The 22,954-nt window shown below is 42.1% G+C and overlaps 1 protein-coding gene across 3 annotated transcripts in view; it reads right to left on the bottom strand.

Moving 5' to 3' along the window:
- STXBP1 (syntaxin binding protein 1) overlaps nt 1-22,954 on the bottom strand; it is a 74,334-nt gene that overhangs the window by 18,897 nt on the left and 32,483 nt on the right. For all 3 annotated transcript variants that reach the window (XM_077850751.1, XM_077850753.1, XM_077850752.1), the window contains exons 2-12: nt 18,241-18,290; nt 16,523-16,604; nt 12,069-12,145; nt 11,126-11,204; nt 9,742-9,845; nt 8,030-8,178; nt 5,698-5,782; nt 4,595-4,725; nt 3,469-3,576; nt 1,806-1,866; nt 382-447 (exon numbers count right to left, since the gene is read on the bottom strand). In XM_077850751.1, the coding sequence (XP_077706877.1) occupies nt 382-447; nt 1,806-1,866; nt 3,469-3,576; nt 4,595-4,725; nt 5,698-5,782; nt 8,030-8,178; nt 9,742-9,845; nt 11,126-11,204; nt 12,069-12,145; nt 16,523-16,604; nt 18,241-18,290 (992 nt within the window). The remainder of the gene's footprint in view (nt 1-381; nt 448-1,805; nt 1,867-3,468; nt 3,577-4,594; nt 4,726-5,697; nt 5,783-8,029; nt 8,179-9,741; nt 9,846-11,125; nt 11,205-12,068; nt 12,146-16,522; nt 16,605-18,240; nt 18,291-22,954) is intronic.

Below are 22,954 nucleotides of genomic sequence, written 5' to 3'. Positions count from 1 at the left end.
CTCGCTTCTAACAGGGAGTGTGGAGGACATGATGTAGGACACCCCAGGTCAGGACAGAAAAGACACTGTGACTTCCTCCTGGCTCTCTCCCTTGGGTCACTCACTCTAGGGGAGGCCAGCTGCCATGTCATGAGAACACTCGAGCAGCCCAGTACAGAAGCCCGTGAGGTAAGAAATTGAGGGATAAAGAGAGAAAAAAATGAAAAGTAGAAAAAAGAAAGTCATATAAAATAAGCTACCCAGCCTTTTAGCTTTTTCTAATAAAGCTGGAAGTTGATTAAAAAGGATTTCAATGTATCAGTTTGTACAGTGGGCCTGGGAGAGGTCTTACTGCAACTGTTTATACACAAGATTCAAATTCATTATGTGGGATAGTCATACCTTGCTGAGCTCTTTCTGGTACTGGGGCATTTTCTTCAGCATCTGGGACAGGTCCCGCATGGTGGTCTACAAGGGGAAGGAAAACATATGGTCTCACTTCAATGGCCTTGACCTAAGAGGCTGTGCAAGGGTACTGAGCAAAGGGCAGGACAGCAGCCAGCACTAGACTTCCTCAGAAACTCAAAATAAATCTGTTAAACCTGAGGTCACTGTGGGTTTAGGTTTCCAGCCTTTTGGAAAAAAATATTTTGGATCAATAAATTATTGATCCAAATACCATAACTGTCTTATAGGTGAATACCATAACTATCTTATAGGTGGGGAACTGAACTCTGAAGTGTAGGAATTATGTTTTATTTATTGGACTAGAAAGTTACTGAGAGCATAACTCTTGCCAGGAAAAAGCTATTTTTTCCCTCTGCGCTGCTTTATGGCATACTTAGCTCAAGCAGTCTAGAAATTAAGTTCACATATCATCCCAGCAGAAAGACTACAGTTACGTAGACAGGTAGGAAGAAAGAAGAAGGTGGAAAAGGGCTAGGATGTGCATCCTGACAGGTGAAAGGGGTTTGTTTACTTGCTGTGTGACCTACCTAATTCCACTCTTATCCAACAAAAATTTACTCAATTACTATTATACACCAGGTTAAGTGCTGGAGATATAAAAACAAAACAAACAAAAAAGGAGAAATTCTTGCCTTTGTGGAGCTACCACCTAGTAGAGGAGCCATTCCCACTAAGTGGATTAGTGTTCTTCCAGAAAATCATGAGTGTGGGTGCATAGGGCAGAGGTACCTCACTAGTCTAGGAAAGGAGTAGGGAAGGTTTCCCTGAGAAAATGATGCCTGAGCCAGAGGACCAGGACTTCACAAGGCAAGGCCCAGGCAAGGAACTCAGGCATGACCGGAGCAAGGTGGTGGGCACAAGAGGGTGGAGGCAGATCTGAAGTCTGGGGAGCCGGATGGCCCAGTGCTGTAAGGTATGTCCATAGGTGAGGCTTGACTCTACTGGGAACAGAGTCACCAAATGGTTTTAAGCAAGGGAGTGACACAAGAGCTGTATTTCCCTTGACCAAGATAGGTAAGCCACTTCTGATGAACAGTCAGGATAAGGAGAGGACCAGGCAAGTTATGAGTTCTAATTCCACCACAAGCTACAAAGGGTTTCGTTGTTCTTCTGGCTGAAACTGACTTATGATCTAAAACAGCAAATATTATCCCTCAGAGTAACAAAGATCTCCACAAATATCAAAAGATGGCGGCTCCCATCTCAATCTTGAATACAAAAATAAGACAAATGGTATTAGATGAAGAGGGAATCCCCTAACTCACTAGTCCTGTGCCAACGAGGTGCCCTGCCAGCCAGTTCCCAGAGAGAAGACAGGGATCAGCCTAAAGGACATTGGAGATTGAGCACGCATTTACCTTCTCTCCAGTATTCATTCTCTTGCTGGAAGAAAAATCTTTCAGAGAACGGGTGACTTCCCTAGAAGACAGAAGGAGGCAGCTAAGTTCCAACAACAATACCGAGTGTCTCCATGTGGAAGCTACAGAAGGGGTGTGAGATTCTTCCTTCAGGAATATGTGGCAACTTTTCCTGCCAGTAGGTCTGCATTTAAAGTGATTTTCGAGGAGGGGAGAGAGAAACATCAATTTGCTAACTAATATTCTAAACCAGGGTCTCCAGAGGTGGGTGCATGAGATGATTTGAGTGAAGAAATTATTAGTAGGTCTATTTATGTTTATTTTACTCCACCCTTCTTAAATTTTATCTTTCTATATACTGGAAAACATACATATTAGTATAATAGATTATATAGTTAATTCATAAATAAACTTACATATTAGAAATGTGAAACAATATTTTCCTAAGGTTGAGTGATCCAAAAAGTTTGGGGGTCACTTTTCTGAACTGAGTGTTATTTTCAAAGAGTATTATTTTCCCACTCTTCCTTGTAAATTTACTAAGGATAACACCAACTCAATGTAGCAGACAGAATGCCCTTCTGCAAAAGCAGAATTGTTATCTATAGCTTAAAGGTCTTATAAAAACATTCAGGTGTTAGGAGCACCTTAGTGGCTCAGTTGGTTAAGCAACTGTTTGGCTTGGGTCACAGTCTCAGGTTTCTGGGGTCAAGCCTCATGTAGGTCGGTGGGGAGTTTGCTTCTCCCTCTCCCTCTGCCCCCCACCTCAACTCATGCTCTCTCTCTTTCTCTCTCACAAATAAATAAGATATTTTTTAAAAATTCAGGTGTTAGAAACATTTTGAAACATTTTCAGAGCAAGATATGGGTTGTATGTGTACACACCAGCTTGGAAATTTTACGGATGACAATAGCAGAAGATTACATACTGGCTATACAAAAGAAAATCATATAAAGGAAAATCAAATTGATGCAGTGGACTCTGGATCTTCTTCTGATGGAAGGAACTGGATTGATTGATTGACTGATGGATTTATATGTAGGATCTATGTTCAATGTGGGGCTTGAACTCACCACCCTGAGATCAAGAGTCATATGCTCTACTGAGCCAGTTGGGTGCCCTAGGAAGGAACTGGCTTTAAATGTTTAGTGTTGGGCAGCCTCGGTGGCTCAGTGGTTTAGCGCTGCCTTTGGCCCAGGGTGTGATCCTGGAGACCCGGGATCAAGTCCCACATTGGGCTCCCTGCATGGAGCCTGTTTCTCCCTCTGCCTGTGTCTCTGCCTCTCTCTCTCTCTCTCTCTCTCTCTCTCTGTATCTCTCATGAATAAATAAAATCTTTAAAAAAAATAAAATAGATGTTTAGTGTTTATAGAGTATTTCCTGAGAGCTATGGATATTTTCTAAAAATCCTAAGAGGAACTAGAACACAGAGTAGATTTTCTCACTTGGTGAAGTTGGTGGAGCTCGAGCTGAGATCAGAAAGGATTCAACATTATTGGTTAGCATGTTGGGGAATTTATCCACTGAGCAGCTCTATGCAAGTTGCTCAGAGTGTGTACATTAGCATCTGGACAAAGGTTTCATCCAGTACTATGGAGTGACCCCTGGGATGGCAGGGCTGGCTAAGGTCCCTGGGGAGGAGCAGAGGCAAGGGGCTCTTACTGCGACACTTCTGCAATGTGTTTGTGGCGCAATGCTATCCAGAGGTCGTCATCCTCATCCAGGAGCACTTCCTTCACCCGTGCCTCTCCAATGCCACTTGTCTCGTACCTAGAGAGGAGACATCCCCACGGAATTCATTCAACACCTTCCAATTTATAAGACTAGAGCTTATGGTCCCTCAGTGGACAGATGTTCACATGGATGACTTTACCACAGGCCCCCAACCATCTGATGGATCACTGTCCATATTAGGTATACTATAGCAACACTGACACACAGCAGCAGTTTCTTGGGTAGGGAGAGACCCAAGGTCAACAGACTTGAAGCTCTGTTTTAAAATCCGCAGGGTCAGCTGGTATGTGCTCAAGTCAGGTTACAGGTGGGTTCATAGCTACTTATAAGGGAAAAGCAAAGATGACGCTTGCCCCTTCCTGGGAAGGACTGGGATACCATCCTCCTGTGTGTGGTACTTAAATTTTCAGTTTTAAAATCAGATGCCTGCAACAGGTCCTCAGCATATTTTTACATGTAAAATCATGAACATCTAAGGGAAAGTAAGAATTATAGGTACTAGTAGGGAGGAAAACTGATATTCAGTCATATTTTTAGAACCTTTGTTTTGAAACCACTACCTTGGTGATTAATGATAAATGACATAAGAACAATACAGTCTGTTTCCAAAAAAAGAAAATTTGTTTTTAAAAACTGAGTTTTGGATGATTGTTACCAAGAAAAATGTTTATAATGAAGAAACAGCTCCTTTGCAAATAAACTTCAGTAAGAAACTTTTGTTGTATATTTTATCATCATCATATTTCATGACCTATAATTCAGAAGTTTTAACTCTGAACAAGATATGCATGCATGTGCACACACTGACACACAAACATATGAACCCCCCCAAGCAGGCTCTGAGCTGAGGTGACATGAATCATGAACTAAAGATCTAAAGTTCTTATTCTCCCCTAAAGGGGTATGGGCTCCTGGCTGCTAATGCCAAGTAGATTTGAGGAACTCACAAAAAAGCTTACAGGCTTATTAGTAAGACTGTGACAATGCACCCACTTTTTCTTAGGTTAGAGATGCATTTTTTGTCTGCAAAGCCATACCAGGCCTGTACACTTACTTGTATACATCATTTTCAATGGGCAGCAGGTCATAACTCATAGCCTGAAAAGTCAACTCATGAAGCACGGGGGAGCTGGGGTCGAAGCCACGGTCCAGGATCAGGAGCTGGGAGCGCGCCTTGTCTGGGCCCTGGAAGGACAGACACAGGGAACACTTTCACAAGTCACCCATACAACTCCAGCCTCTCCCACTGGTGCAGCTGCCCCTCCTGTAAAAGAAGCCCCAGGAAATGAACTCTGAGATAAAACCTAAAATAACACTGAGTAGTCCATTTGCTGCTTGACAAGAATAGCAGTAAACACCATGCAAAAGTCCAATGTGTTTATTTCATAATGAGGATACTTTAAAGTAGATCTAAAACTGGGGCTAGGGTCCAAAGTAAGCTTATGAAGGAGAGTGCCACCTGGGTTTGGCTGTAAATAAAGTGACTCACCATCCAGTCTGCCTGGGACACAGTTTTAAAATTATGATAATGATGGGGGTGCCTGGGTGGCTCAGTTAAGTATCTGCCTTTGGCTCAGGTCAGGATCTCAGGGTCCTGGGATTGAGCCCCATGTTGGGCTCCCTGATCACAAGGAGCCTGCTTTTCCCTCTCCTCTCTGCCCATGCTCTCTCTTGCTCTTTCTCTCTTTTTCAAATAAATCAGCAAAATATTTTTAAAAGGCATGATAGTGATGGAACAGTTCTGTTCTGATTACAGTGAGGGTTATATGAATCTATACATGTGATAAAATTGCATAGACCCATACACACAGGCGAGTACATGTACAAACTAGTTAAATGTGAGTAAGGGCTGGAGACTGTACCAACAATTTTCTGGCTTTGATACTGTACTACTGAGGGGTTCCCAGGATGCAGGACTTTCAGTGCTAACACTAGGAAAGTCCTAGAAAACAGAAACAAGTTGGTCACCCTGGCTACACTGAGCAGAACCTGTATCATCCCACCCAACGGCTTGAGCATCTCACTGGAGGCTAATGCGCAGGAATAGTGACACCCAGGCACACTCTGTGAGCAACAAAACCAAGCTGTCCCCAGGACTGCCATACAAACACTGTGGTCACTTGGCAAAAGAGCCTCATGGACCAAGTCCAGACTTACCTCGCCCATTGTTGGGTCATCAGCTTTGTAGGCATCGAGCTTGTCCTGGATTAGCTGAGCCAGCAAAGCATTGTCCTTGTATTCCCTGACAAAGAAGGAGTGACACAGGGTGAACTGCCCATGTACCCACTCCACAGCACTGACTGGTCTCAGGGTGGAAGGCAGGAAGTGCAAGGAGGGTCAGGGGAGATGAACTTCGCCTATGCTGTTCTACTCAGAGAACACATTTATGTATTTATATATATAATTTAAAATGACAAAAAATACTTTGCTCAGTGCCTGGAACATAAATGATTTTCTATTCCTTAAAAAAAAAAAATCTAAATGGAAACAGAGTTAGGGGATCCCTGGGTGGCGCAGCGGTTTGGCGCCTGCCTTTGGCCCAGGGCACGATCCTGAAGACCCAGGATCGAGTCCCACGTCGGGCTCCCGGTGCAAGGAGCCTGCTTCTCCCTCTGCCTGCGTCTCTGCCTCTCTCTCTCTCTCTCTCTCTCTCTGTGTGTGTGACTATCATAAATAAAAAAAATTAAAAAAAAAAAAAAAAAAAAAAAAAAAGGAAACAGAGTTAGTCTTTCCAACTGACTTCAGAAAAACAGCCACACTTCAGCAGAGGGTACTGACCATCCACCTTCCCTTGATCAGGTTGTCTGAGCCAGACTCACCCGATTCTCATTTCCCTCAGTTCAAATCCCCTTGGGTCTTGTTTTGTTTTCTTGGCAGGTGATATTTCCGCTGACAGATCCAAAAAGATATAAGCGAGACCCGGTGGACCTTTTCCCTTAGCCAGGCCTGACAGCACCTCCTAGGGCTTCTCCCAACTGTATACAGTGTGTGGCTGCTGCCTGTTGCCTGGCCAGGTTCAGTGCTGAAGCAGCTCCATGCCCAATCCCACTCCTCCCACAAATGAACTCTCAGCTCCCCCTACCCCATTGGGAGATATGGCCTAGGCCCCCATTTCTTAATTCCCACTGGGCTTTTGTCAGCAAATACCAATAATAAAGGGAGGTATTCTTCCACAGCTGCACATTCCCGCAGACAAGGAGTCAGTAAGGACAGGCTGCCATGATGACCCCTCAGTGACAGTTCAGGCTCTTTGCTCCCCTGCAGTGGCCACCCCTCTGGGTCTCCCTGCCTGACTGCTGCTGTCACTCCCACAGCGCTGCACTCACTCCCCTGTGCAAATTCCCCTGAAGGTCCCTAGTGATAACCATGGAACGACATAATCCCAAGCCTGGCCTCTAGCACCTCCAAGAAGGGCTTCAGAGCTGTCCCACTGAGTTGCCCCACAGCCCTACACAGACACTGTGTCAGACTGCCAATCCTCCTCAAATGTGCCTTTTGTTTTTTCAACTCCAAAGTTTCCTTCATCCCAATGGCAAGAGCTGACTGTCCACACAAAGTGCCCTGTGCTCCTCATTGATCTACTAAAATGTGAACCTCCCTTCGAGACTCAGCTCCAATGTCACCTCTGATCTGAAGGTCTTCTTGACCCTCTCAGTTCAAGGGCCCTCTCCCAACTCTGGACGGCCAAGCCCTTGGCTTGTACTGTCCTCAAGCACAGGGCTATAGGGCCTGTAGCTAGGTGTTCACAGTTTACACACACGAGTGTTGGTATGCGTGTCACCTACCCTTCTAGATCAAGGGCTTCTAAATGCAGAGGCTGTGTCTTCAGGATCAGTACCCTCTTTCCAGCACTCAGCTCATAACAGATAAATAATAAGTGAATGACTTTATAAAATCTGAGGAATATGTCCTTTGGAGAATTATCCTTGTATTTTATCTTACTCTGGAACACTTTCTACAAAGATGATATTTGTTTTGAAAGGTTAGAAAGATGGGATCCCTGGGTGGCGCAGCGGTTTGGCGCCTGCCTTTGGCCCAGGGCGCGATCCTGGAAACCCCGGATCGAATCCCACGTCAGGCTCCCGGTGCATGGAGCCTGCTTCTCTCTCTGCCTATGTCTCTGCCTCTCTCTCTCTCTCTCTCTATGTGACTATCATAAATAAATAAAATTAAAAAAAAAAATTAAAAAAAAAAAAAAAAAGAAAGGTTAGAAAGAGCTAAAAATACCACAGGAAGCCTGGGTTGTGGTTACATAGGGATTCACATTTTGCTATTCAGTAACTGAATATATATATTTCATGCCCTTTTCTGGATGCATTACATTTCACAAAATTTAGAAAACATTGGAAGAATGATTACAAATGCAAGATACTCAAATTTTGACCCTCTTGAGATAATTGCCAGAGCAATCTTAAGACAAAAGGAAGCTCCTTGCCCAGTGGACACATGGGAGGCCACTGAAGGCAGTCTGGCGTGCTTGCTGACTTACCCCCGATACCGCACAGCCGGGTACTCCTTCAGGGTGGCACACAGAGTTGCAATTTGCTCTGCCAGGCGCTCCAGTATAGGATTCTTCATCTGAGCCTTGTGGGGACTGTAGAAGCTCTGGAAAGAGTCAGCAGAGTCCAAGGAATACACCTGAGAAGGAAAAGAAACAAGAAAAAAGAAAAGATATATATATCTATATACATATAGATATATATATCTCATGTTTGCTTCCAGAATGGTGAACTGTCGAGTGTTTTCTCCAACCTTGGTAGTGAGTCTGTAGAACATGTTTTCATTTAGTCTACAAATATGTGCTGAGTGACTGCAGGCCAGGCATTGTGCTAAACACTTGGGAATGATCAGTGACCAAAACATGACTGTCCTCAAGGAGTGTGCAATCTTATAGGAGAATAACATAACCATAAACAGTAAGCATAATGAAAAGCAAATTATATGATATGTAAGAAATTGGTTTAAGAGTATGAGAACATAACAGAGCAGGGAAAGAAAGCCTGGAGGGCTGGACAAGGAGGATAGCAGGTCTCCTTGAGAAGATGATCTACCAGGCAAGGGCTTGAAGGAGGTAAGGAGTTCCTCACCAACAGGGGGCTTCCACATGGAGGCAACAACTAGTGCCAAGGCCCTGCAGCTGGCATGTGCTCAGAGGGTCTGATGAACAATGAGGAGGCCAGAAGACGAACAGGAGAGGGTAGTGTAAGACCATCTAGCCCATTATAAGTTTAGTTTTTAAAAGTAAGGGACAGGCTAGAAATTGGGACTGTGGGCAAATAAAGGATCTTTTTTATGAATTTAATAATTTCCTATCCCCAGTAATAGAAGTATTTTCCTTTTTTTCTAGAAGTTTAAAATTTCCTCTTAAATTACATAGTCTACCAGCTATCAGTAGTTTTTCAGAATCTCACTTATATAAACTACCTTGATCATCTAGAAAACCTGTGGTTTAAAAAAAATACATTACTTTTTAAAAATATATGAAACGCAAGATATATATATCTTTTAAAAATATATGGCCAAATATGTTAAAGTTGGGTTTTGTTCAATCTAGGCAGGCTCATGGGTGTTTCCTGTTTGCCAGAAGACATGTTGACCAATCTTACAAAACGAAGATATAAATTTTGTACGCTTTCTCACAACCAGCTTCACCTTTATTGGTTTAACAACTGAAGTTTTTTTCCCAAGGGGACAGATTTGTCACTGCGTTGTGGCATCTGAAGTGTTAATAGCTACTGACGAAGGCTACCATCTGCTCCTCCAGCAGAGCATAAGGGAGGTTATCTCTGCACAAATCCAGCCTCCTATGCAGCAGATGGGTGTTGTCTGATCCCCGCCCCCCCCCCCTTGCTCTCCTTCCCTGCTCCTTTTGGACTGGCTACCTTTTGGTTATTCAAGGAGTCACCCAGTAGGAGTGAACACTGTGAGCAAGGATGAAATGCACACAAAGAAAAGCAAAGAAGCTTTAGAAAAAAAAACAAAAAACAACTCAGAAATAACCAGAGAGTAAGATGAGGGCCTCGGGCAGACCTTTAAGGAACTCTGTTTCCATTCCATCAACATCCACTGTCCACCTACTGACAGGTCATTGAGCAATTCAGAACATAGTATCTTCTTCCCCGACTCTGCTTAGTGAACCGGTCAGGACTTGCCAGAGCAGTGAGGATGCAGACTTTCTATGCACTTCCCTCTCAGCCTCACCTGGGACTCATAGGGGAGAAATGCAATGTTGATTTCCGTCAGGGTTTTGATAACTTTGGCTGCTCGAGATTTCACCAACTCATTAAACAGGGCATCTGGACAAGCTGCAAGAAGGACAAAAGACAAGCAGGTTTTCCTGTCCATGTGCGGGTCCATTTCAACAACTGCACACATCTGGGATTGTAAGAAGGCAACTAGAAAGTTCGTCCCATCCTAGAATATCCCCTATCTCTAGGGTACAAAAGGAATGTAAAATCATGTAAAAGGTCCTCAACATCTAACAGAGAAGCGAATGGCAGAAAAACTAAAACACCGAGAGCTAATAAAAACTACTTTCTGGGCAGCCCCGGTGGCGAAGCAGTTTAGCGCCACCTGCGGCCCAGGGCGTGATCCTGGAGACCCTGGAGTCCCATGTCAGGCTCTCTGTGTGATGGCTGCTTCTCCCTCTGCCTGTGTCTCTGCCTCTCTCTCTCTCTCTGTCTCTATGAATAAATAAGTAAAATCTTAAAAAAAAAAAAAATACTACTTCCTGATGTCAAGGAAAGGAAAAAACCCAGGAGATTAAGAAGAGATAAGGAAAAGGCCTGTGATACAAACACCACATATCTGACTTTATGGGACCCTTACAGGAGCTTGGCTGCACAGGAGACCCACTTGGTGGGGAAACCGCAAATGCCAGGGGCTCTCCTAGGCCAAACAAATGGCTTTGCATTCTCAGCAACGCATTTTCAGTTTATTATTACTAATGTCACCTCTCTACTCTTTTTTTATGCATATTCAAATAGTATACAATTACTCTTTGCAAGAACCTTTCTCATTTTCTCAGTGGTAAGTTCTGTGGGGCTTTCCCTATGGAGAAAAACGGTGGGTATGCTGTTATTGCTGAAGTTTTAAGATAGCTAGTTTGACTCTTCTCTCTTCGCTATTAACAAAGATTGACCAAGATGCTTCTGCACTAGGCTCCATGTGCAAAACCTCCACAAAATAAGAAACTTAATTCCAGGACAATGGTGCAGGTTCCATTTGCTACCATCACTGCCAGCATGGACTATGTTTATAGCTGAAAAACTGATGGGAATACACTACAGTTTATAGTACTATCTGGAAGTGTATACAGTGAAACATTGAAGCTACCATTGAAAAATTCTTGGCATTAAACCCTCTAGTACTTAGAAGAGATACTATTTTTCATCAGAAAGGACTGCATGACCAAGTACATTTGTCTTTGTGTGTGTTTATTTTTATCTCTTATGCAATTTAATTTCTGAAAAGAAAATAAAAGCTCAGGAGAAACATGGCAACAACCCATTTTTTCCCCTATTAATCAGCCTTGCTGAACAGAAACGCTCACCTAGAAGGACAAGGGTAGAACTGCCGTACTTACAGTCTGTGAAGAAGACATGTGCAGCCCGATACTTAGCGGTCGGTGGGTCCTTAAAATCACTGATGAGAGAGTGGACAGACTGTAGAGAGGGAACAAAAGAGGGAACTGAATCCAATTCTAGAAGCAAATGGGACCTATATCTGAACTGGGTTAAATCCAAGCTGCTTGTACAAAATAGCAAGGAATTTTTCTATGTATAATTCATGTTTGGCAATAACGGAGTTCTGAAGACTTAAAATTAGGATTGTTTCAGAATTTAGATGAACAAAAGCCTTCTTAGCTCATTCCAGAAGACAGCGCCAGTTCTTTGAAGCCACTATAATTTGGGTTCCTGAGAAGATATTCACAAAAGAGGAAACTGGTCAAAAACCTTCCAAGAAATTCATATTGATGACATTCTGGCAATTTAGTAGCCTCTGCAAAAACTTAGATGTAAGCCAGCTTTCACAAGGAAAAAGAAAGGGAATAGAAAGCAAGAGGGAATTTACACAGATTAAGAGACCTAAGACAACTATCTGCCAAATGCAAGGAGGCGCATTTTGTCTGGACAGTGACTTGAATCAATCTCCAAAAATGATAAGACGGTAAATTTCAACACAACCTGGATATTGATGAAATGGACTCAAAAGCATAAAATACCAGAGTTCTGGAGGGGGGTCACTAATTAAACACAGTGGGTCTCCTCCCTAGAGAAGGAGTGCAAGAGAGGAAACTAGACTGAACAAAGCCTGACCTTCTGGACAGCAGTTGTGCGGCAAGAGAGCTTAATGCACCCTTACTCCACTTCACACTGCACCCCTCCTTCCCTCTTTGTGGATTGCACGTTTAATCAGAGCAGTGTGTTAAATGCGCGCTTAACCTAGAAATGTCAGACACTCTGCCCCACAGATGCCAAGCCAGCACATGCAACCTTAGCCAAAGCTCTTCCAGGGGTGAGACTTGCCTTCTCAGACGGAGTGATGAGATACACAGCCTCCAGGCTGGGGAGTGGCTCTCTGCGCTTGTTGATATCTTCCACGACTAGACAACAAACAGCAGCCCACAGTCAATTAGAAAACAGAATCAGTGATCAAAAAAAAAAAAAAAAAAAAAAAAAAGAATCAGTGATCATAGAACTAGAAACAATCTAGACAGGCCACCTTCAGACTGCTGCAGCTGAAAATATCCAGGGTGTGGGGTGGGAATCACCTGCCTCTTCCTTGAAGTTACCACGTTCCACTACCTCACCATGCTCAAGAGGTTAGAAAGCCTGAATTTTACCAAATACCAAGTATTTCTCATTTCAGTTTAAGTAAACTCCTTGATCTTGTGATTAAAAATGGAAAATCCTATCTCATTCTATTAAGGACAGTGTTTTTCCCCTTCCTCCAGTTTTTTTCTCATCTGTCCTACATAATTCCAATTCCTTTAGAATTGCCAGGTTGAGTTTATCAACAATTGGATAGTTTTTTTTTAAATCATTTTCTTCTGTATGTCACACAAAGATATTCCAAACATACCTTCTACATAATACGGTCCTTCTCAATAGTTCAAAGACTAAACATTATCTTTTGTTAAACCACAAGCTTTTGTTTTGCTTATTTCTTTTACAGTTATGTCAGCTACTTCATCTGGAAAGAAGTACTTCTGGGATAATCCTCATCTTACCAGCCACCTGATAAAGCTTAGGATATACTATCTATCCTGTACTGTCTTCTGTTATAGAGAGAACAGTACAATCACTTGCTCCCATTCTTCCTATGCAGAGGATTTAATCAAATAAAAGCATCACTTTAGGATGATATAATATTTATAAAGACTTTTCATGCCAAATAATGTTCAAATGCCAAAGTCCTTCAACCATCTACTTTACACCAGTGGTTGTAGATTTCTCAATTTCATAGGCCAATAATAATTCCCCCAAAATATTTTGGGGGTTTTACATAGGATTTCTAACTTTTCAATTTTGCCAAGCAAGGACCTTTTTTAGAACCCATCTTCGGTAGTTAGGAAGAGTCTGTGTACAGCAGGGAGAGAGCTAAACCCTCATCTACCACCACACGGAGCCAAGAGAAAAAAATCTACCATCAATGAATCCAAAGATAATAGTGTAAGTAGTTATCTAGAAATATTAAAAGGATAACCAGAAGAGCAAGCAGGCCCTGAGGGAGAAGGGAATAGGCCAGGATGCTGCTGCTTCTTCATTAGACGCTCCTTAGCTCTATTTGGCTTTTTCTCCTCCTTAATGTTTGTGCATTTTTTGCTTTAATAGAGGATAAAAATAGCTTCAAAAATTCAATGAAAGGGACCCCTGGGTGGCTTATGGCTTAGTTGGTTAAGTGACTGACTCTTGATTTCTGCTCAGGTTATGATCTCAGGGTGGGTAGGTCAAACCCCACGCCGGGCTCAATACTCAATGAGGAGTCTGTATGAGATTCTCTCCCACTCTTTCTAAAATAAATAATCTTCAAAAAATTCAATGAAGGGGCCCCTGGTGGCTCAGTCAGTTCAGTGGCTGACTCTTGATTTCAGCTCAGGTTGTGATCTCAGGGTCCTGGGATGAAGCCCTGCATTGAGCTCCTCCTTCAATGGGGAGTCTGCTTGGGGTTGTCTCTCTTACTCCCTCTAACCCTCCCCCAGCTCACATGCATGCTCTCTCTCTCTCTCTCTAATAGATAAACAAATCTTTAAAAAAATTCAATGAAGAAAATAACTTTGTAAGTTCAAAACAGGAATAAGCCTCATCTTGAATCAATGAATGACAAAAAGTCACAGTAAAAGCTATATACTTTCATCATAGGGCTAGGTTTCTGGTGACAGATAAACTAGATTTGGAAAAGTGTTTTTAAAAATGAAGGATTCACGTCCAAGGTATGATTATACCACCCCAAATTATTACATATATATTCATACATATATATTTCACATGGAATTTAATCAATAAAAAAATCCACGATGCAGTATCACTATAATTTCACAACTTAAAAGCATTTTTTTTTCTTAAAAGCATTTTTTAAAAATATTCTATTTATTTATTCATGAGACACAGAGAGAAAGAGAGAGAGAGGTAGAGACATAGGCAGAGGGAGAAGCAGGCCCCATGCAGGGAGCCCAACGCGGGACTCGATCTCAGGCCTTCAGGATCACAACCTGGGCCAAAGGTGGTGCTAAACCGCTGAGGAACCTGGGCTGCCCTTAAAAGCATTTTAACACCAAATAATAGGAAAGACATGATCTTAGAATAAAGGACAAACCTTTGAATGAAATTCATTTAGCTTAGCAAAATCTCAACCCTCCCGTAATTGTGGTTTGGGAATAATTTTCACAAAGACCAGCAACAGTCTGCAAGTCACACATCATACAAAGTCTCCAGGGAAAAATACTAGGAAAGAAATTGCAACAGGTGTGTTCCACCCAACATTTTTTCCACAGGAAAAATAAAGGGTAACTTCCTTGTTTGAAACAATAGCTCAGAGAATATTGCTTTTCAGTCTTCTGAGATAGTTCAGGAGAGAATGCTGTTTCAAAGATTAAAATACATGATCCCTCTTGAAGTTGCCCCTGAGTAAAAGAAGAGCTACAAACAAATGTGAATAAGAGCAAGGACAGGAGTCAGAAGTCTGAGTCCTAGTCTCAGGTGTGAGACACTGGCTAGTGACCTTGAACAGGTGACTTAACTTTTTAAAAAAGCCTTTGTTGTGAATTATAACATGCATTCCAAAGAGTGAATAAAACATAAACATAAAATTACAAAGTAAATACCTGTATAAGTGTCACCCCAGTTAGGAAAGAGAACTGGCCGGCCCTAAAACAAGTACACTTGTCATACCCTCACTTCCCTCCCTCCAAAGAGAACCATCATCCTGACTTAAATGTGATTACTTCTCTTCATGGGTTTACCATATACATTTGCATTTCAAAACAGCATAGCTTAGTTCTGCCTAGTTCTGAACTCTATATAAATTAAAGCACACTGGGGGCACCTGAGTGGCTCAGTCAGTTGAGCATACAACTCTTGGTTTCTGTTCAGGTGGTGATCTCAGGGTCGTGAGATGGAGACTCATGGTGGGCTCTGTGCTCGGTAGGGAGTCTGCTTCTCTCTCTCTCTCTCTCTCCCCCCCCCCCTCCCTTTCCCTCTGCCCTTCCCCCCATTCCCTCTCTCTAAATTAAATAAATAGTTTTTAAAAATTAATTAGTTAAAGCACACTGTAAGTATTCTTTTGTATCTTGTTTCTTTTGCTCAACATTGTTTATCAGATCTACCCATATGCTTGTAAATAGCCAGATTTTGTTCATTTTTGTTGCCTTATAGTATTCTGCTATGTGACTATACCATAATTTAACCATAGTACTTTTTTTTAAGATTTTATTTATTTATTCATAACAGGCACACAGAGAGAGAGAGACAGACATAGGCAGAGAGTGAAGCAGGCTCCTTGCAGGGAGTGCGATGCAAGACTCGACCCTAGGACTCCAGGATCACGCCCTGAGCAGAAAGCAGATGTTCAACCACTGAGCCACCCAGGTGTCCCAATCATTGTATTCTTTTTTTTTTTTTTAATTTTTATTTGTTTATGATAGTCACACAGAGAGAGAGAGAGAGAGAGAGGCGCAGAGACATAGGCAGAGGGAGAAGCAGGCTCCATGCACCAGGAGCCCGATATGGGATTCGATCCCGGGTCTCCAGGATCGCGCCCTGGGCCAAAGGCAGGCGCTAAACCACTGCGCCACCCAGGGATCCCCAATCATTGTATTCTTGATGGATGTTTTGTTTTCAAATTGGGGCTACTATGAACAATGCTCTGTGAATATCCCTGCATGTGCATTCTGGGCACATGTGCCTAAGGTTGTCTAGGACACACGCCTAACCATCTGGCTTGTAGGACACACTCACCTTCAACTCTACTAGATACTGCCAGTGTTTTTCCAAGTAACTATACCAGTGGACACTTGTCATATAGGAGTTCCCATTTTTTTACATCCTGTCACTTGGCATTATCAGAATTTAAATATTCCAATCTGGTAAGTGTATAGCAAGATTCCACTCAGGTTTTAACTGACTAATGTAGGTGAGCAATTTTTTCATGTATTTATTGGTCATTGGGATTTCTAATTAAGTTCCTGTTCAGGTCTTTTGTCCATTGTTTCTATTGGTGGCCTACTTTCTTCCCCTTGATTTAACCTTCCTTTCAACACCTTTACCAGGTATTTAATGTCGTCTAGTACTACATCAGGTGCTAGGGATTTAGTGAATGATAAGAAAGCCTTGGGTCTCTCTCAAGAACTTATAGTCTTAACCACCCAGGTTGCTGGAAGAATCTAAAGTCAAGTGAGATAACAGCGAACAGGGAGAGGGAAAGATCGCCAGAAAGAGGAGGCCTGAGTTTCACTCAAGGGTAGAGAGACAGCTGTGCTCACTTGTTATCCCCTCAGTCATGATGTCCGTCATCTTACAGCAGGAGGACAGCATCCTCATGCTCAGCTGATCGACCACCAGCACCTGGAAGCAAAAAGAACAGCTTATGGCCTGCAAGGAATCTGTTATTCTTTCAGCTTACTGTTAGACTTCAAAAAGCACCCCAGAAATATAGAATAGTAAGTTATAAATACTTACTATGGGCCAGAAGTTTGCTAACATACATGCTAGCTTTTCTCTCCTATGCCACACCCAAACTTAACCTTCTAAGAGTCTAGAGTTCATTCTTGCCGACTTAATTTTATAAGCTTAAAAAATTAACGTTTTTCCATGATAAAGAAACTGACTACTTAAAAAAAAAGAAAAAAAAAAAGAAACTGACTACTTATAAAAAAGGCAAAAGAGAAAAGAAAAGAAAAAAGTCATCTGCAGCACCCACATTCAGAGAAAACCATACTGGAAATTATCTTTTCTTTTTACATGAACACTCGTGCCGCACATATGGCTTAGAAGGTGAGGACTTCGTTGCCAATATCATGAGGATGGAGCAATATATGAGTTGTCTGGGCACATACTCTACCTTGGCCCAGACTGGAAGAAAAAGAACACACCAGTCCCGGCCTAAGTTTCAGACCTACAATTCTTCAGCTAACCATTCCCTTCTCCATTCAGGCAACAGTGGGGAGAAGCCATAAGCTAAAACAAGGCTACTTCTCTTCCTCTTTAATGATGTAAACCAAGATAACATGAGCTAGACACAATGTGGACCAGAAAGCTCTAAGAACCAGTTATTTTTCATTTAAAATTCACAAGTCTGAAAGTCTATTACTGATGGGAAGGGTAAGAGAAAGAGGAGGACATAGATAAAGAGGAGGATGGATGTGCTGGCTAAAACAAACTCACAAGGCTGAGGTGGAGACCAAAATGCTTCTGTACCATGCAGCTCTGTTGTTTATGGACAAAGACAACTTGAAAATGTGTGGGCTCTTGACTGTAGGACAACTTAGGGGCAAGAATGATTGGTATAAACCCTCCAATGACACATAGGAAAGTTCAAGTAAAAGGGCATCTTCTTCTGATTGGTATAATGCCTGGCCCCAGACAACCAAATGACTTTCTGAATAGAAGATAGCCGCTTTCCCACTTGTATCACCCACTCAGGTAAGTGAGAACATAATTAATCTGATTGGCTTAAGTACTTGCTTCCAGCATTGCTCTAAATGTTCTATGAATAAACAAGCTTCCTTCTTTCATCTTATGTAATTACAGATAAATGGGGATGGACCAGATGAGGGCTTTCCAAACTGTTGTATAGGTTCTGTGGAGATGCTTTAGGGCCACCAGAGGGACTTCTTTCTCTCCCATAGCAAGCAGAATAATTTCACCTTCTTCTGCTTTATAGAAGAGGTTCCAGGAGGTTCCAGGTAAGATTTTGTTTGAATAAAAGAGTTCCTTTGCTAAAGTGTCCCACCAGGTGATCTTTAACAGAAGCTTTATTACCAAGAGATTTCTTAACTAGGACTGCATAAAATGAGGCAGAAGGGATTATTATTATTATTATTATTATTATTATTATTCTTTTACTCTCTGGACACAGCAAAGGTATTGATTCTCTACTTATATATCTTTCCTCCAACTCTATTTTCTTATACTTTCACCATTCTTGTATTTTCCACATGAACTCACCTGTTAAGACCCTTAATTGTGCTCTTCTACCTACCTTCCACTCCCCCTTCTTCTTTACCTTCTTGATCACATCATGCATAATCTCTAAAAAAGGAGAGAAAAAAAAAGGAGAGAAAAGAAAAAGAAAGGAAGGAAGGGAGGGAGAGAGGGAAAGAAGGAGAGAGGAAAATTTAATGTAATGTTAAGGTCTTTCAACACCTGTTTATTATATTACACCAGGTCATTTCCTCCACAGGCTTTGTATTCTCTATCATGCAATTCAACCAATCTGCTTACTGAGCCATAATCAAATTACCACAAACTTTTCCTGTTCCTTTATTATTTTAAAAAATTTTTATTTTATTTTTATATATTTTTTAAATTAAAAAACAATTTTAAAGATTTTATTTATTTATTCATGAGAGACACACACACACAGAGAGGCAGAGGCATAGGCAGAGGGAGAAGCAGACTCCATGCAGGAGGCCCGATGTGGCACTCAATCCCAGGATTCCAGAATCACGCCCTGAGCAGAAGGCAGACACTCAACCACTGAGCCACCCAGGCGTCCCTTATTTTTATATTTTTTAAAGATTTTATTTATTTATTTATTTATTTGAGGTAGAGATAGTGAGAAAGAGCATGAGGCGGGGAGGAGAGGGAGAAGCAGGCTCCCCGTTGAGCAGGGAGCACAACGCGGGGCTGGATCCTGGGACCCTGGGATCATGGTCTGAGCTGAAAGCAGACACTTAACCAACTGAGCCACCCAGGCTCCTCTAACTTTTTTAAAAAGTAAGCTCAAGGCCCAAAGTGGAGCTTGGACTCTTGACCTAAGATCAAGAATCACATACTTCACCAACTGAGACAGCCAGGTGCCCCTCTTCCTGTTCCCTTAATTTGGCAGTTCTCAAACTTTCTGTTTTTTTAATTTTTTTTTTGTTTTTGTTTTTTTAAAGACCCCATTTATTTATTCATGAGAGACAGAGAGAGAGAGAGGCAGAGACACAGGCAGAGGGAGAAGCAGGCTCCATGCAGGAGCCCGATGCGGGACCTGATCCCAGAACTCTGGGATCATGTCCCGAGCCAAAGGCAGACACTCAACCGCTGAGCCACTCAGGCATCCCAGTTCTCAAACTTTTTGGTCTCAGGACTTCTTCACACTCTTAAAAAATGAAGACTCCAAAGAATGTTTGTTAGGTGGGTAAATATCTGTTGATATTTATCATATTAGAAATTAAACTGAGAGGGGCACCTTGCTGGCTCAGTCAGTGAAGCATGTAACTCTTGATCTCAGGGTTGTGAGTTCAAGCCCCACGTTGGGCATAGAGTTTACTTAAAAATAAAATCTTCTCTCTCTCTCTGTCTCTATGAATGAATAAATAAAATCTTAAAAAAAAAAAAAAAAAAAAGGCAGCCCCGGTGGCGCAGCGGTTTAGCGCCGCCTGCAGCCCAGGGCATGATCCTGGAGACCCTGGATCCGGTCCCACATCGGTCTCTCTGCACATGGAGCCTGCTTCTCCCTCTGCCTGTGTCTCTGCCTCTCTCTCTCTCTCTCTCTCTGTCTCTATGAATGAATAAATAAAATCAAGCTCCATGTCATGTCAGCAGAGAGTCTGCTTGTCTCCCTCTCTCAACCCCCATGCTTGCTTTCTCTATATATATCTCTTTCAAATAAATAAATAAATCTTTAAAAAAATCTTTAAAAGGGGCGCCTGGGTGGCTCAGTGGTTAGGCGTCTGCTTTCAGCTTGGGGCATGATCCTGGGGTCCTGGGATCAAGCCCCACATCGGGCTTCCTGCATGGAGCCTGCTTCTCCCTCTGCCTATATCTCTGTGTCTTTCATGAATAAATAAATAAAATCTTAAAAAAAGTAAAAATAAAAAATCTTTAAAAAATAAGAGGAGAAATTTTTAAAGTAATCATTAATTCACTTAAAATTACAAGAGGATGGGTAGCCTGGGTGGCTCAGAGGTTTAGTGCTGCCTTTGGCCCAGGGCCTGAGTCTGGAGACCCGGGATCAAGTCCCACATTGGGCTCTGTGCGTGGAGGCTGCTTCTCCCTCTGCCTGTGTCCCGGCCCCTCTCTAGGTGTCTCTCATGAATCAATAAATAAAATCTTTAAAAAAAAAAAAATTACAAGGGCAGCCCAGTGGCTCAGCGGTTTAGTGGCGCCTTTGGCCCAGGACCTGATCCTGGAGACCCAGGATCGAGTCCCACGTTGGGCTCCCTGCATGGAGCCTGCTTCTCCCTCTGCCTGTGTCTCTGCCTCTCTCTCTCTCTCTCTCTCTCTGTTTCTCATGAATAAATAAATAAAATATTAAAAAAAAATTACAAGAGGAAGGGGGCCTGATTGGTTCAGTCAGTTAACCATCTAACTTTTGATCTCAGCTCAGGTCTTGAGTCTTAAAAAAAACAAAACAGGGATGCCTGGGTGGCTCAGCGGTTGAGCAACTGCCTTCAGCTCAGGGCGTGATCCTGAGGTTCCAGGATTGAGTCCCACATGGGGCTCCCTGCATGGAGCCTGCTTCTCCCTCTGCCTGTGTCTCTGCCTCTGTCTGGGTGTCTCTCATGAATAAATAAACAAAATCTTAAAAAACAAAAACAAAAAACAGCGGTGTCTGGGTGGCTCAGTCAATTAAGTATCTGCCTTCAGCTCAAGTCTTGATCACAGGGCCTTGCGATTGAGCCCCATGTCCCTGCGTCAGGCTCCTTACTTAGCTTCTCCCTCTCCCTCCTGCTCTCTCTGCTTGTGCTTTCAGTGAAATTAATAAGTAAATAAAATCTGTAAAACAAAACAAAACAAAAACCAAGAGGGGTGACTGGCTAGCTCAGTCCAGAGAGCATGCTGACTCTTGATCTCTGAGTCATGAGTTCAAGCCCCATGTTGGACATTGAGTTTATAAAAATAGATAGATAGATAGAAACAAGAAACCCATTATATATTAACATAAATAGCATTTTAATTAAATATAATTATATTTTCTACAATAAAACAATAAAAATTGTTTTTGTAACTCTCTTCATCTAGCTTCATAAAGGACAGCTGGACTTTCCTATATGCTTCTGCAGTCTGCTATGAATCATATAGCATCTAGAAAACTCTACTGTATACTTGAGAATAAGAGTGAAAAAGTCAAATAACGTCTATAGTCTTATTATGAAGACAGTTTTGCTCATGGACTCCCCATGGGATCCCGTGTTTGAGAACCAAAGCTTTAAGTAAATGGGTAAGAAGGTATGACATTACCTCAGGCCACATGAGCCCCCTTAAGCTCCAAAAACAGTTATGATATCTTTCTAACCTTGAGCTCATCTATGGGATACTCCCAACCAAAATCACCATTTTGGTAAGCCACAGTTCCTAGAAATGCCACACCATGCACAAGTCTATCCAGCCATGGAGTCTTCACAGGAAATAAAACTTCAGCCACTCTTTCTAAATCCAGGTAATACAAGGGCCTGGATGGACTAAAAGGCAAGAGTTGCCATCAGCAAGTGTGTTTCAAACACTGAGGTCATTCTCTAGAGCACAACAGTTCAGAATTCTACTTTTGACGATCTTCAATAATCTGATGTGTCATAAAAGTTTCCCAAAATCTTGGGGCACCTGGGTGATTCAGTTGGTTAAGCATCTGCCTTCAGCTCAGGTCATGATCCCAAGAAGATGCCAGGGTCCTAAGATTGAGCCTTATGTCCGTTGTCCTCCCTGATCAGTGGGGAGCCTGCTTCTCCCTCTCCCCTCTGCCACTTCCCCTGCTTATGGCTTGTTTGTTCTCTCTCTCTGTCAAATAAATAAATAAAATCTTAAAAAAAAAAGTTTCCCCAAATACTTAAAAACTTTTAAAGTTTTTATTTAATATCTTTTATTTTATATTTTTAAATATTTTATTAAAATTTTATTTAAATATTGATAAATTTTTTAAAACTTTTTTATTCAATTATAAAAAAAAAACACACACTGTAGTAAGCATAGAAAACACAAATAAGTATAAAGAAGAAACTACCAATACTACTTGTATACATAAAAAAAAAAAAAAATCGGGAATCCCTGAGTGGCTCAGTGGTTTAGCACCTGCTTCAGCCTAGGGCATGATCCTGGAGTCCTAGGATGAGTTCCGCATCAGGCTCCCTGCATGGAGCCTGCTTCTCCCTCTGCCTGTGTCTCTGCCTCTCTCTCTCTCTCTCTGTGAGTCTCTCATGAATAAATAATAAATCTTTTTTTAAAAATTTTTATTTATTTATGATAGTCACACAGAGAGAGAGAGAGGCAGAGACATAGGCAGAGGGAGAAGCAGACTCCATGCACCGGGAGCCCGACGTGGGATTCGATCCCGGTTCTCCAGGATCGCGCCCTGGGCCAAAGGCAGGTGCCAAACCGCTGCGCCACCCAGGGATCCTTAAATAATAAATCTTAAAAAAAAAAAAATCACCTGTAATCCTGCCAGCTTGAAGTACATAATTAACATTTTTTTTTAATCTTAAATTTTTATTTATTTATGATAGCCACAGAGAGAGAGAGAGATGCGCAGAGACACAGGCAGAGGGAGAAGCAGGCTCCATGCACCGGGAGCCCGATGTGGGATTCGATCCCGGGTCTCCAGGATCGCGCCCTGGGCCAAAGGCAGGCGCCAAACCGCTGCACCACCCAGGGATCCCCATAATTAACATTTTAGTTTATTTCCTGCTAGCTTTTTCCATGCAACTCTACATAGTTAATATAATGCTGTATACATAATTTTGTATTATGCTTTTTTCATGAATAAGCTCATT

Source organism: Canis aureus, chromosome 16 (genome assembly GCF_053574225.1).
Source record: "Canis aureus isolate CA01 chromosome 16, VMU_Caureus_v.1.0, whole genome shotgun sequence".
In the NCBI taxonomy this organism is placed as follows: domain Eukaryota; kingdom Metazoa; phylum Chordata; class Mammalia; order Carnivora; family Canidae; genus Canis; species Canis aureus.
The sequence above is the reverse complement of the archived record's forward strand: the minus strand, read 5'-3'. Positions and strand labels throughout refer to the sequence as shown.